Source organism: Crinia signifera, chromosome 1 (assembly GCF_055691185.1).
Source record: "Crinia signifera chromosome 1, ASM5569118v1, whole genome shotgun sequence".
Taxonomy (NCBI): Eukaryota; Metazoa; Chordata; class Amphibia; order Anura; family Myobatrachidae; genus Crinia; species Crinia signifera.
The window spans coordinates 458436079-458449792 of NC_139217.1; the positions used below are offsets into that span (position 1 = coordinate 458436079).

Here is a 13714-nt window from a genome sequence, read left to right on the forward strand (position 1 = left end):
ATCATAAATGTTACATTTCAATTTTGAATGAAACATTTTTTAAAATGTTTACATAATTAGGGAGAGATTGGGGCTGATAATGCAGGTGGCACATGCCCACATGAAACAGGCCACACCCACAGCATTGGCCACGCCCACACAACACTGGCCCCATGTCCCACAATAGGCCCTTGATCAGGTTCAGGCCCAGTCCCCTGTGGCTAATGGATCCATTGTACTGTACATGTGTAAATAGTAATTCCGTTATCAATAGAAAGTTGTGAGAAAATAAAAAAGGTGATTTCTCAGGTGGTAAAAACGGGCGAACCCTGGTGTTATTGCAGAGTCAATGGCGAAACGGGCGTTGTCACATTGCGTGGCGTAGAGAACGAAATGCACTGTTATACGCATACCTTCATTTGGACTGCGTGCTAGCAATGCCGCCATAATTAGCAATGTGCACGTTCAACAGCCCAAACTGGTGCACAAGACCTACACTCGGCATAACCTGCACGTCTGTTGGCCTTTCCTCTTCGTGACGCCAACTTGCCTGTTACAGCCCTGTTACACCTACTCAGCCCTATGTGAAGACTTGCATCTACCACAGTTGCATATGGGGGATGATGCAGGTTCACTTGCAAAGCACATTTGGTTTAATAATTGACAAAACAATGCTGCACTGCAGGTGGGGCAGATGTAACATGTGCAGAGTGAATTAGATAAATACTGGCTGCTTTATTTTTACACTGCAATATAGATATTGTTTAACAAACCTCCCAACAATTGATGCCTTGAAGGAGAGACCGTATACGCATCGTAGGCACGCAACAAAATTTTGGGAAGCGAGTCCCAACAGGAAGGGTGTTGCCTGTACATGTGTTGCTGTTGCGAAGCCACGCCTCCTTTTCGACACTGTGGGGGCATGCCCAGCAGCTCTGAGTTGCTGCCTATGCCCCCAGCCCCTGTGGCTGCAGGAATAGACGCTTTGCGCATAGCTTCTATTCATGGGTAAAAGGGGTGGGACGGGATGGGACAGGACACTGCTGGCCCCAGGCAGGATGCGGGCATGTCCCCCCAAAAAAGGGTCGTTCCCATGAAAAGTGGGTCAGATGGGAGAAATGACAAACCACACCCAAATCTAACTCTCTCTGCACATGTTACATCTGCCCCACCTGCAGTGCAGCATGGTTTTGTCCACTAGCAAACCAAATGTGCTTTGCGAGTGAACCTGAATCAGGCCCTTGGTTCTAAAGGACGTTCCGCATGAATGCTTGCAAGATACGCCCCGCAAATCTACTTAAGTTGCCCATACATCTACAGATCGATTGTCAGATCTGGCTGGTTGGAACAAAAACCTGGTAATGGATGAGTGACAGTTTTTGGCAGTTTTCCAGCATTTCAAAGCAAATGGTCAACTGTCATTTACTCTCATCCATTACCAGGTTTTTGTTTCAACCAGCCAGACCTGACAATCGATCTGTAGATGTATGGCCAGCTTTACTTTCAGTTTAGCATCAACTCTCATGTCTCTACCTCTGCGCCTTCAAGGAGTTCCGAGACTGCAGAGTTACAGCACAGTTGGGTGGTTGGAGCTGTCAATGACACAACATTCTCAGCTGAGTCATTAACATATTATTTGGGCTTATTAGCATATTAGTCACGCTACAGGTATTCCTGCAGTGTCTACCAGTGTCTGATGGATTCAAGTCCTCTTGGGCCCAGGTCCTGTTTAAGGAGAAGGCATAGGGCACGCTGCACAAGAAATGTATATTGAATATCTTTATGCATTGCTTCAATAAAAAAAATAATATATATATAAATATATATATATATATATATATATATATATATATATATATATATATATATATATAAATAAAAGGAGAAGTCATGTGACTAAGCAATCACTCTAAAAATCTTATGTGTGGGCAATAATAAAATTAAATACATAATGTGGTGGAAAAAGCCAGATCTGCTTTTGTTAGACTGCAAAAGACGCATCTCAGTTCCTCATAGACATCCCCCTGACAGTTTCACTATTAGAAAATGACTTTAATCTTTAAGGTTGTATAGTGATGGCATTAAAGCACAGGTTCTCAAACTCGGTCCTCAGTACACACAGTGCATGTTTTCCAGGTCTCCTCACAGAGGTGGGGATGCTCTAACATCCGCGCCCCCTTACCGCCCCTTATCGCCGGCTACCTCATACATAATTATCGCATATGCTCTAACATATGCGATAATTATGGCAAAGGATAGCTCTTGCGTTAAGAGCTGTCCTTTGCGGTGAGAGTCAGCGGGTCCCATAGGGACCCGGCGGCTCTCCCCTCCCTCCCTTACCCGGCGCTGCTGCGCTGGGCGCTCCTCCTCCCTGCACCCAGAACAGGATCATAGTGCAAGGAGGAGGAGGTCACAGGTCTGGGCAGCACAGCAGGTGAGGGGGGGGGGGGGGGGAGTCAGGGCAGAGCGGTGCGAGGCTGCGGGGGGGGGGGGGGGGTGTCGCGTTAGAAGCCCATAGGCTTTTTTCGGTAACCAGGCGAGGGATGCTTAGTTTAGAGAATCTCCCCCAGAATCGCATGTGAAATAATTATCTCCACCTGTGGACCTTTTGAAATGTGTCAATGAGCAATGAACGCACCTGTCGGGTGACCTGGAAACCGTGAGGGGTCCCGAGGACCGATTTTGAGAACCCCTGCGTTAAAGTAACACAGACACGCACACACAGAACAGACACGCTGTGAGACATTGGCAATTAGTGAGTCATTTCAAATAGCAGCAATTAGTAAGAGGCGTCCATGCACTACTCTCTCGCACACAATGCAATAAAAGAGAAGCGGGGTAACATACATGCAGCCACCTCCGGGGTGGGTGGCTATGAACGCTGGCCTGCACGCTGCATGACAGTTTCTGAAGGGCAGAAATAAGAAGTCTCGTTAGTATTGCAAACACCTTTCGTTTGATGCAATATTAAACAGTATAAATGCACCGCCAAGCTAATCTACCGGCTGCACTACAGAGCGGCTGGGTCACCGTTCCCTGCCACATGTCTTCCCTGAGCATATTGTAGTACGGCAGGCCACGGGGAGCGCTGCATTATTTACACACAGAACCCTGCGGACCTCGCAGAATGTCAGCCTGTAAGGTTCTGCTGGTGTAAATAACGTGGCTGAGCGACGTTCCCCTGTTGTGCCGTAATGTTTAACTGCCGAACTCTGTGAATTTCTCTTTTAAGGGCATCCTTGGGAGCAGATTCATTTGTTCTGGCTGGGAGTGGAAGGATGGACAAGATAGAGGACAGGGGAACGTTATCGGGAGACTGGGCAGGAGGGAGAAGGGAAGGTTACCGACAAGGACGACGCAAGCTCGTCAGCAGATGACAGATACATGCAACACAAACAGAGGTGGAAGGAATGAAGACGCGGCGGCGAATGGCAAGCAGCACAGACTTCTGGGAGCGGAACGGTAGCAAAAAGTCGACGTGTCAATAGTCAAGACAGGAAAAGGCCGCGAGTTTTTCATGATTTTTTTTATTAAACCGACTTGGTCTTGCTTTACGATCCAAGTGGCATAGGGTTCGATTATAATAATGTGCAAAGCGCAGGGGATGCGGGACGCGAATACGGTGCCCATGTCCACAGATGTCGGCATAGACACAAAACATTGTGAAAACTGTGCGTCAACATTTTCCTATGTCGCCAATTGACATGGCAACCTTTTGCTTGTGTCGACCTTTTTTCAATGTGTTGACCTATTGCTTGTTGATCCAGTAGTGGTCGACCTAGACACTGGCAACTTAACAATCCTCACTTCTTATATAATATAGCATATACAGATAATGGTTAGCAAATCCTGCCTCACAGCACTGAGATCATGGGTTCTATCCCCATCATGTGTTATATATATGGGGCAGTACGGACGGTGTAATGGTTACAGTACTGCCTCACAGCACTGAGATCATGGGTTCTATCCTCACCATGTGTTATATATATGGGGCAGTACGGACGGTGTAATGGTTACAGTACTGCCTCACAGCACTGAGATCATGGGTTCTATCCCCACCATGTGTTATATATATGGGGCAGCACGGATGGTGTAATGGTTACATTACTGCCTCACAGCACTGAGGTCATGGGTTCTATCCCCACCATGTGTTATATATACGGGGCAGTACGGATGGTGTAATGGTGCATTACTGCCTCACAGCACTGAGGTCATGGGTTCTATTCCCACCATGTGTTATATATACGGGGCAGTACGGATGGTGTAATGGTGCATTACTGCCTCACAGCACTGAGGTCATGGGTTCTATTCCCACCATGTGTTATATATATGGGGCAGTACGGATGGTGTAATGGTTACAGTACTGCCTCACAGCACTGAGATCATGGGTTCTATCCCCACCATGTGTTATATATATATGGGGCAGCACGGATGGTGTAATGGTTACATTACTGCCTCACAGCACTGAGGTCATGGGTTCTATCCCCACCATGTGTTATATATACGGGGCAGTACGGATGGTGTAATGGTGCATTACTGCCTCACAGCACTGAGGTCATGGGTTCTATTCCCACCATGTGTTATATATACGGGGCAGTACGGATGGTGTAATGGTTACAGTACTGCCTCACAGCACTGAGATCATGGGTTCTATCCCCACCATGTGTTATATATATGGGGCAGTACGGACGGTGTAATGGTTACAGTACTGCCTCACAGCACTGAGATCATGGGTTCTATCCCCACCATGTGTTATATATATGGGGCAGTACGGACGGTGTAATGGTTACAGTACTGCCTCACAGCACTGAGATCATGGGTTCTATCCCCACCATGTGTTATATATATGGGGCAGCACGGATGGTGTAATGGTTACATTACTGCCTCACAGCACTGAGGTCATGGGTTCTATCCCCACCATGTGTTATATATACGGGGCAGTACCGATGGTGTAGTGGTTACATTACTGCCTCACAGCACTGAGATCATGGGTTCTATCCCCACCATGTGTTATATATACGGGGCAGTACGGACGGTGTAATGGTTAGCATTACTGCCTCACAGCGCTGAGGTCATGGGTTCTATCCCCACCATGTGTTATATATACGGGGCAGCACGGACGGTGTAATGGTTAGCATTACTGCCTCACAGCACTGAGGTCATGGGTTCTATCCCCACCATGTGTTATATATACGGGGCAGTACAGATGGTGTAATGGTTACATTACTGCCTCACAGCACTGAGGTCATGGGTTCTATCCCCACCATGTGTTTTATATACGGGGCAGTACGGATGGTGTAATGGTTAGCATTACTGCCTCACAGCACTGAGGTCATGGGTTCTATCTCCACCATGTGTTATATATACGGGGCAGTACCGATGGTGTAGTGGTTACATTACTGCCTCACAGCACTGAGATCATGGGTTCTATCCCCACCATGTGTTAAATATACGGGGCAGTACGGATGGTGTAATGGTTACATTACTGCCTCACAGCACTGAGGTCATGGGTTCTATCCCCACCATGTGTTATACATACGGGGCAGTACGGATGGTGTAATGGTTATAGCATTACTGCCTCACAGCACTGAGGTCATGGGTTCTATCCCCACCATGTGTTATATATACGGGGCAGTACGGATGGTGTAATGGTTAGCATTACTGCCTCACAGCGCTGAGGTCATGGGTTCTATTCCCACCATGTGTTATATATACGGGGCAGTACGGATGGTGTAATGGTTGGCATTACTGCCTCACAGCACCGAGGTCATGGGTTCTATCCCCCCCATGTGTTATATATACGGGGCAGTACGGACGGTGTAATGGTTACATTACTGCCTCACAGCGCTGAGGTCATGGGTTCTATCCCCACCATGTGTTATATATACTGGGCAGTACGGACGGTGTAATGGTTAGCGTTACTGCCTCACAGCGCTGAGGTCATGGGTTCTATCCCCATATATACGGGGCAGTACGGACGGTGTAATGGTTAGCATTACTGCCTCACAGTGCTGAGGTCATGGGTTCTATCCCCACCATGTGTTATATATACGGGGCAGTACGGACGGTGTAATGGTTAGCATTACTGCCTCACAGTGCTGAGGTCATGGGTTCTATCCCCACCATGTGTTATATATACGGGGCAGTACGGATGGTGTAATGGTTAGTATTACTGCCTCACAGCACTGAGGTCATGGGTTCTATCTCCACCATGTGTTATATATACGGGGCAGCACGGACGGTGTAATGGTTACATTACTGTCTAACAGCACTGAGGTCATGGGTTCTATCCCCACCATGTGTTATATATACGGGGCAGTACGGACGGTGTAATGGTTAGCATTACTGCCTCACAGTGCTGAGGTCATGGGTTCTATCCCCACCATGTGTTATATATACGGGGCAGTACGGACGGTGTAATGGTTAGCATTACTGCCTCACAGCACTGAGGTCATGGGTTCTATCCCCACCATGTGTTTTATATACAGGGCAGTACGGATGGTGTAATGGTTAGCATCACTGCCCCACAGCGCTGAGGTCATGGGTTCTATCCCCACCATGTGTTATATATACGGGGCAGTACGGTGGGTCTAATGGTTAGCATTACTGCCTCACAGCGCTGAGGTCATGGGTTCTATCCCCACCATGTGTTATATATACGGGGCAGCACGGACGGTGTAATGGTTACATTACTGTCTAACAGCACTGAGGTCATGGGTTCTATCCCCACCATGTGTTATATATACGGGGCAGTACGGACGGTGTAATGGTTAGCATTACTGCCTCACAGTGCTGAGGTCATGGGTTCTATCCCCACCATGTGTTATATATACGGGGCAGTACGGACGGTGTAATGGTTAGCATTACTGCCTCACAGCACTGAGGTCATGGGTTCTATCCCCACCATGTGTTTTATATACAGGGCAGTACGGATGGTGTAATGGTTAGCATCACTGCCCCACAGCGCTGAGGTCATGGGTTCTATCCCCACCATGTGTTATATATACGGGGCAGTACGGTGGGTCTAATGGTTAGCATTACTGCCTCACAGCGCTGAGGTCATGGGTTCTATCCCCACCATGTGTTATATATACGGGGCAGTACGGATGGTGTAATGGTTAGCATTACTGCCTCACAGCACTGAGGTCATGGGTTCTATCCCCACCATGTGTTATATATATGGGGCAGTACGGATGGTGTAATGGTTAGCGTTACTGCCTCACAGCGCTGAGATCATGGGTTCTATTCCCACCATGGCTCTAACTGTGCAATATATACTGTGCAAATATATACTGGTAGGTTAAATGGTTGGGTGTGGATCTTTTTATTGACCACACTTAGGTCGACAGGCATTAGGTCGACACCGTTATGTTGACAGGTGGCAAGGTCGACATGGGTTTTTTCACTGTTTTTTTTACCCGAATGTCAACATGGACACAGTTGGAAGTGCACCGCATCCCCTCGCATCGCTCGCTTGGCTCGCTGCGCTCGGCACACTATTTTATTCTCACACCAAGCCCTAGTGGATGATAACAGCAGAAGTGGACGGAGAAGTGATAAAGTGGAAGGTGATGACGCATCAGCCAATCAGCACGCGTCAGTTTGCAGGGTGGGATTTAAATTGACAGTTAGGGGCTGACTGGCTGATCCGTTATCTTCCACCACATACTCCCCAAATTTCATATTCTCCAAATCCAGACCTGCGGTACTGTGGGTTAAATGGGGAGGGAGGGGGGGGGGGGGTGTCTATGCGGAGATCTATGGAGCCGAGGTGCAGAGGTGATTTCCAGCTCCCCCCAACTGTGTCCCCCATCCGAGTCCTAGGGATGCCAATCCTGGGCCATTTTTTTCAATCCTGAGATTTGGGATTAAAAAAAAAAAAATCAATCTCACGAATCCTGGGATTGACTTCATGACAGGAAGCATCCTGGCGTAGGGTGGCCGATTCCGGGATTGGCCACCCTACGCAGGCCATTGCCAGCCACGGGAGAGATAGCGGGACAGTCCCACTGTAATCAGAACAGTTAGGAGGTATGCTTTATCATCTGCCCAAGTGGACTTATTAGATAGACAGTCAAAAGGTCTACCCCAAAATGTCGACATGCAATAGGTCGACAGGTTGAAAATTTCAGCATGGGAAAGGTTGAAGGGGTCAAAACGTCCGCATGTAAAGGTTGACCTGAGGTTTTCACATTTTTGGGGTCTACGTCAACTGTCAACATGGACCCCCAATTAGCGTAACCTTGCACAGTTCACTACGCTCGCGTCAGCCTCGATGCCTCGCTACGCCCAGCACATATTCCATACTCCCTTTATGCTGACATGGATGGTAGTCAGGACAAGCTGGTTAAAAAATAAAAATCATGAAAAACTGTTCGTTATACCGGCGGGAATGCTGCTAATTAATGCATGATTGCAACACTCCTAATATCCTATTGCTGTGTACCCGGTAGCACCTACATGTGTCTTACAAAGTGGCAAAGATGCCATCCATCATTAGACCTACTACAGAATGGGTGCGCCAGGCATGCACCTTACAAGACCTGCTTCAGGAGGCCCCGCCCCCCATGTCATCACATATTCTGGGCGTGAGTCCAGCAGGAAACCACCCCGGCACGGCCTACACCACTTTATCTCTGCGTCATCCCATGTCAATACAAACCAGAGAGACTGGCCACCGGTGCAGCAAGGGGCACTGCTTAGTAGGGTGCACCCCTGCACAATCTGCCTCACTGATGTCACTGCTTCCTGCTAAATGACATCACGAGAATATAGCCTCCCACACTCCAGAAACAAACTGACCAGCTAATTGGCTCCTGACGATTTTAACCCCAGTGTGTGTTTGTGCTTTGGTGGAATACAGTGTTTGAGTTCATTGGGGCGGTGACCTAGTTAGATGACAAACATTCTCTGTACAGCACTGTGTAAATTGGTGGCACTAGAAAAATGAAGAATAATAAGAATATCCCATGCAGCGACTCGGGTGGTCTACTAGCCCATGTACTTGTGGTGACGACACTTCTAGAGCCACTTGGCAAATAGAGGAAAACAGAGGGACCTTTAAAGGCCAGGGCCGGACATTACCCAGGGCGTAACACAAAAGAAGGTCAGAGATATATTAAGGATGGTGGTTTTATTACTAGGAGGGTCCGGCTGTTCTTATCTGATGTCCGATCCATACACTTGGAATACTTTCGCAGTCATAGATACCATCAGATATAATCCGGAACACACAATGGGCATTCCAATGTACTCCATGTTTTCATACACTGAATACAGAAAACCCATAAAAGATGAAGGATTCCAAATCAGTGTGTTCTGGGTGGTGCATAAGCGTCATTGGATCGGCCTGAGATTTACGGTGTGTGGTTTTTAACAATTGTATTTTTACGGTTTTGGTCTGGAAAACGTAGAACTCCATGGAATAAATGTTGTCCATATCCTAATGTGTCCACATACTGTACACACATCCGCAAGACGTGCCAGTTACAGCAGTTCCGCACACCACAGACTTTGCGGCCTTGCTGTGACAAAATATGGTAACTGCGCCTGAGTGCATACACACCGTAGGACGCGCAACATTTCAGTGACCTGTGACGTGGCAGTTAGGAGCTGATTGGCTGGTACTTGATCCACACTTGCCTACTCTCACGTATAAGCCGGATGGATAGACAAGTCTCCCAACTTCTTTGCAAACATGCCCCCGCCCCCCCCCCCCCCCCCCCCCCCCCCCCCAATATTGCGAGCCAAGTGTCCAGCATGGAGGGCTGATAGCATGATTCTTGTCAATATTCATTCATCAGGGCGGGCAGTGGTGGGGACGGGGGTCGCCCTTGGTTACTGCAGGTCAGGCCACGAGTCTCTGGTCGCTAACAGTCTTCTGTGTGATAGAGGCATATTAATGAGTGGAGCCCCCATCTCCCCACACAGCTGACACCTATACCTGCAGCACCATCTTTTCAGCAATGTTTGATGTGGGGAAGGCCCTGGCACAATGGGAGTCATTATCTCCAGCACCCAATAGACGGTGCCACCAGCAGCAGGTGTAGTGCACACTTATTGCACTGCACACAGTGGAGTCTGTTCTTGGGGAGACACAGGGGCCCATGGTCCTGTTAGCACCTCACACCCTGCCCAGATTCGATACGACACTCCTCTGTGCATTGTACCGGCCTATAGATATGGCTTATTGGGATAGGACGGGAAGTGGTCATCTATTAGAATGAACTTAGGTCTACAGTCATTAGGTCGACCCCACTAGGTCGACTGGCAGGAAGGTCGACCTGACTTAAGGTCGACATGGGCCAAGGTCGACATGACTTAAGGTCGAATTTGCATAAAGGTCGACATGAGGAAGGTCGACTGGTCATAAGGTCGACATGGGGTTTTTCCACTGTTTTTTGAGCCGACATGTGCCGACAGGCGGTATTTCATGCCCTACCATCCACTAGGGCATGGAGGAGGTTATTAAAGCTGTGCCGAGCGAAGCAAGCCACCGTGCCCGAAGCATTGCGAGCGAAGCGAGGGTCTGATTCTCATCGCCAACTGTGTCCATGTCGACTGTGTCGATATTCGGATAAAAAAACGGTGAAAAACCCATGTCGACCTTATGACCAGTCGACCTTCCTCATGTCGACCTTTATGCAAATTTGACCTTAAGTCATGTCGACCTTGGCCCATGTCGACCTTAAATCAGGTCGACCTTCCTGCCAGTCGACCTAATGGGGTCGACCTAATGACTGTAGACCTAAGTTCATTCTGACAGATGTACCGATTCCGATAGGACAAACCTGCTGCTCAATACCACTAAAGTCAATTCACAAATAAAATTGCTGCATGCAATGACTAGACTCTGCACAGCCAGCAATATCAGATTCACAGTCACAAACTGGGAAACACACATTTACCGGACAGCTCATAGCCTGCACTGCATAATGTTCATGTAATATTTATAAAGCATTCCGGCTGCTCAGGAACACGCTGGTCAGGCCGTTATTTAGATCATACTTGCCTACTTTTGAAAACGGGTTTCGGGGAGACTACAGTAGTTGATAGAATTTCGAATTGAGGGGGCGTGTCATGCTCCACCCAAAGGGCATGTCTAGTTCCATATATGGAGAGATTGTGAAAAGAGATTGTGAATGTGGCACCTAGAAGCGTGGATGTGTACTGCTACATCTGAGAGGAATCTTATAAAATGACTTATATCCAAATGTAGATGAGGCCCAAAGCAGTTAGTAAGAGATACTATACTTGGTAATGTGCAGAGAATTTGTGCTGATAATTCAGTGTAAATGTATCTGTCTCTCATTCCTTTTTTTCCCAAAAATGTAACAGTGTAATGTGGGCTAGGTGACATGAGGGTGATTGCTAGACTAATGAGGGAGAGAGGGAGATTGCTGCTATTTCAGGGAGTCTCCTGCAGAATGCAGGAGGGGAAGTAACTATGACGTAAGTGTAATGTGGGCTAGGTGACATGAGGGTGATTGCTAGACTAATGAGGGAGAGAGGGAGATTGCTGATATTTCAGGGAGTCTCCTGCAGAATGCAGGAGGGGAGGTAACTATGGTGTAACAGTGTAATGTGGGCTAGGTGACATGAGGGAGATTGCTAGTCTAATAAGGGAGAGAGGGAGATTGCTGCTATGTCAGGGAGTCTCCTGCAGGATGCAGGAGGGGAGGTAACTATGATGTAACAGTGTAATGTGGGCTAGGTGACATGAGGGAGATTGCTAGACTAATGAGGGAGAGAGGGAGATTGCTGCTATTTCAGGGAGTTTCCTGCAGAATGCAGGAGGGGAGGTAACTATGATGTAACAGTGTAATGTGGGCTAGGTGACATGAGGGAGATTGCTAGACTAATGAGGGAGAGAGGGAGATTGCTGCTATTTCAGGGAGTTTCCTGCAGAATGCAGGAGGGGAGGTAACTATGATGTAACAGTGTAATGTGGGCTAGGTGACATGAGGGAGATTGCTAGACTAATGAGGGAGAGAGGGAGATTGCTGCTATGTCAGGGAGTTTCCTGCAGAATGCAGGAGGGGAGGTAACTATGATGTAACAGTGTAATGTGGGCTAGGTGACATGAGGGAGATTGCTAGACTAATGAGGGAGATTGCTGCTATGTCAGGGAGTCTCCTGCAGAATGCAGGAGGGGAGGTAACTATGATGTAACAGTGTAATGTGGGCTAGGTGACATGAGGGAGATTGCTAGACTAATGAAGGAGAGAGGGAGATTGCTGCTATGTCAGGGAGTCTCCGGCAGGATGCCGACTGCCCAGTACAGGGCTGCAGACATTGAGATGACATTATTGTCATGTCTCCCTTCCTTATGGGAAATGCTCCTGTACTTTATATATTATGAATGCTGAGATCCATGGATGTTACACACAGATGTCACATCAATGAGATACGGTGTGGAGGGTTTTTCTAAGCTACTGTTACCAGTAAAACTGAGTGGGCTGGTATCAGATGCTATCACAAGATCAAAGGGAGTCATAACAGAAACCAGACTTATGGTTTTGACTGGAAACAGCCATATGTCCTGTGTGCCTATAGCATCAGACAGTACAGTCATTTCACAGTGACCCCGGGGGGGGCTCTGCTCTCACAAGTCACCCCGCTTTCCTGTACTGGAAGGCTGCTCCTTCATCTTTACATAGTAAGGCACTTTTACATTCTACCTTCTATTAACTCTCCGGGGTAGGGATTCTACAAGAAGACGGCACAGGCACGGAGAATGTGTGCGTATGTGTGCGTGTGTGTGTGCGCTTGTTGTGTACATCTGTTATGGCTTACCAGTGTGATGCTGCGGTAGCCCCCAGAGGTGTATACTAGTACACAGGAGATGTTGCAACCAAACCCTAAACCACCCGCTCCCGACTCTGGCCCAACCGCTCCCCGACTCTCTGGTATGTTATGTCGATGTATAGAATGTGAAGATTGCACATGCCAACAGGTAAAATATTGACACACTAGTTTTTCACTATGATATAAAGCACAAAAATGAGCCGGGTTCCCCGAGCAGCACAGAGTATAAAATATTATGTGTCAGTAAGGGCAAGGCTGCATGTCACAGGGGCAGTGACATGATGTGGGAGGAGCAGGGTCCCCAGCAGCACAGAGTATATCAGGAGATGGGGGATGTGTCAGTGAGGACAGGTCTGCATGTGACAGGGGCAGTGACAAGATGTGGGAGGAGCAGGGTCCCCAGCAGCACAGAGTATATCAGGAGATGGGGGATGTGTCAGTGAGGACAGGGCTGCATGTGACAGGGGCAGTGACTTGATGTGAGGAGGGGAATGGATGCAGCAGTAAGCCACAGACTGAGAGTTATATAGTGGGAGGATCAGGGTCCCCAGCAGCACAGAGTATATCAGGAGATGAGTGATGTGTCAGTGAGGACAGGGCCGCATGTGACAGGGGCAGTGACATGATGTGAGGAGGGGAATGGAGGCAGCAGTAAGCCACAGACTGAGAGTTATATAGTGGGAGGAGCAGGGTCCCCAGCAGCACAGAGTATATCAAGAGATGAGTGATATGTCAGTGAGGACAGGGTTACATGTGACAGGGGCAGTGACATGATGTGAGGAGGGGAATGGAGGCAGCAGGGTCCCCAGCAGCACAGAGTATATCAGGAGATGAGTGATGTGTCAGTGAGGACAGGGCTGCATGTGATGGGGGCAGTGACATGATGTGAGGAGGGGAATGGAGGCAGCAGGAAGCCACAGACTGAGAG

At 48.2% G+C, this 13714-nt stretch overlaps 1 protein-coding gene across 16 annotated transcripts in view; it reads right to left on the bottom strand.

Annotated features, from left to right (window-relative positions):
- TCF4 (transcription factor 4) overlaps positions 1–13714 on the bottom strand; it is a 329034-nt gene that overhangs the window by 216612 nt on the left and 98708 nt on the right. For 11 of the 16 annotated variants that reach the window (XM_083155221.1, XM_083155213.1, XM_083155220.1 and 8 more), the window contains one exon: positions 2827–2886. The exons of the other annotated variants lie outside the window; for them this stretch is intronic. In XM_083155221.1, coding sequence (XP_083011347.1) covers positions 2827–2886 — 60 coding nt within the window. The remainder of the gene's footprint in view (positions 1–2826; positions 2887–13714) is intronic. 16 annotated transcript variants of the gene reach the window in all.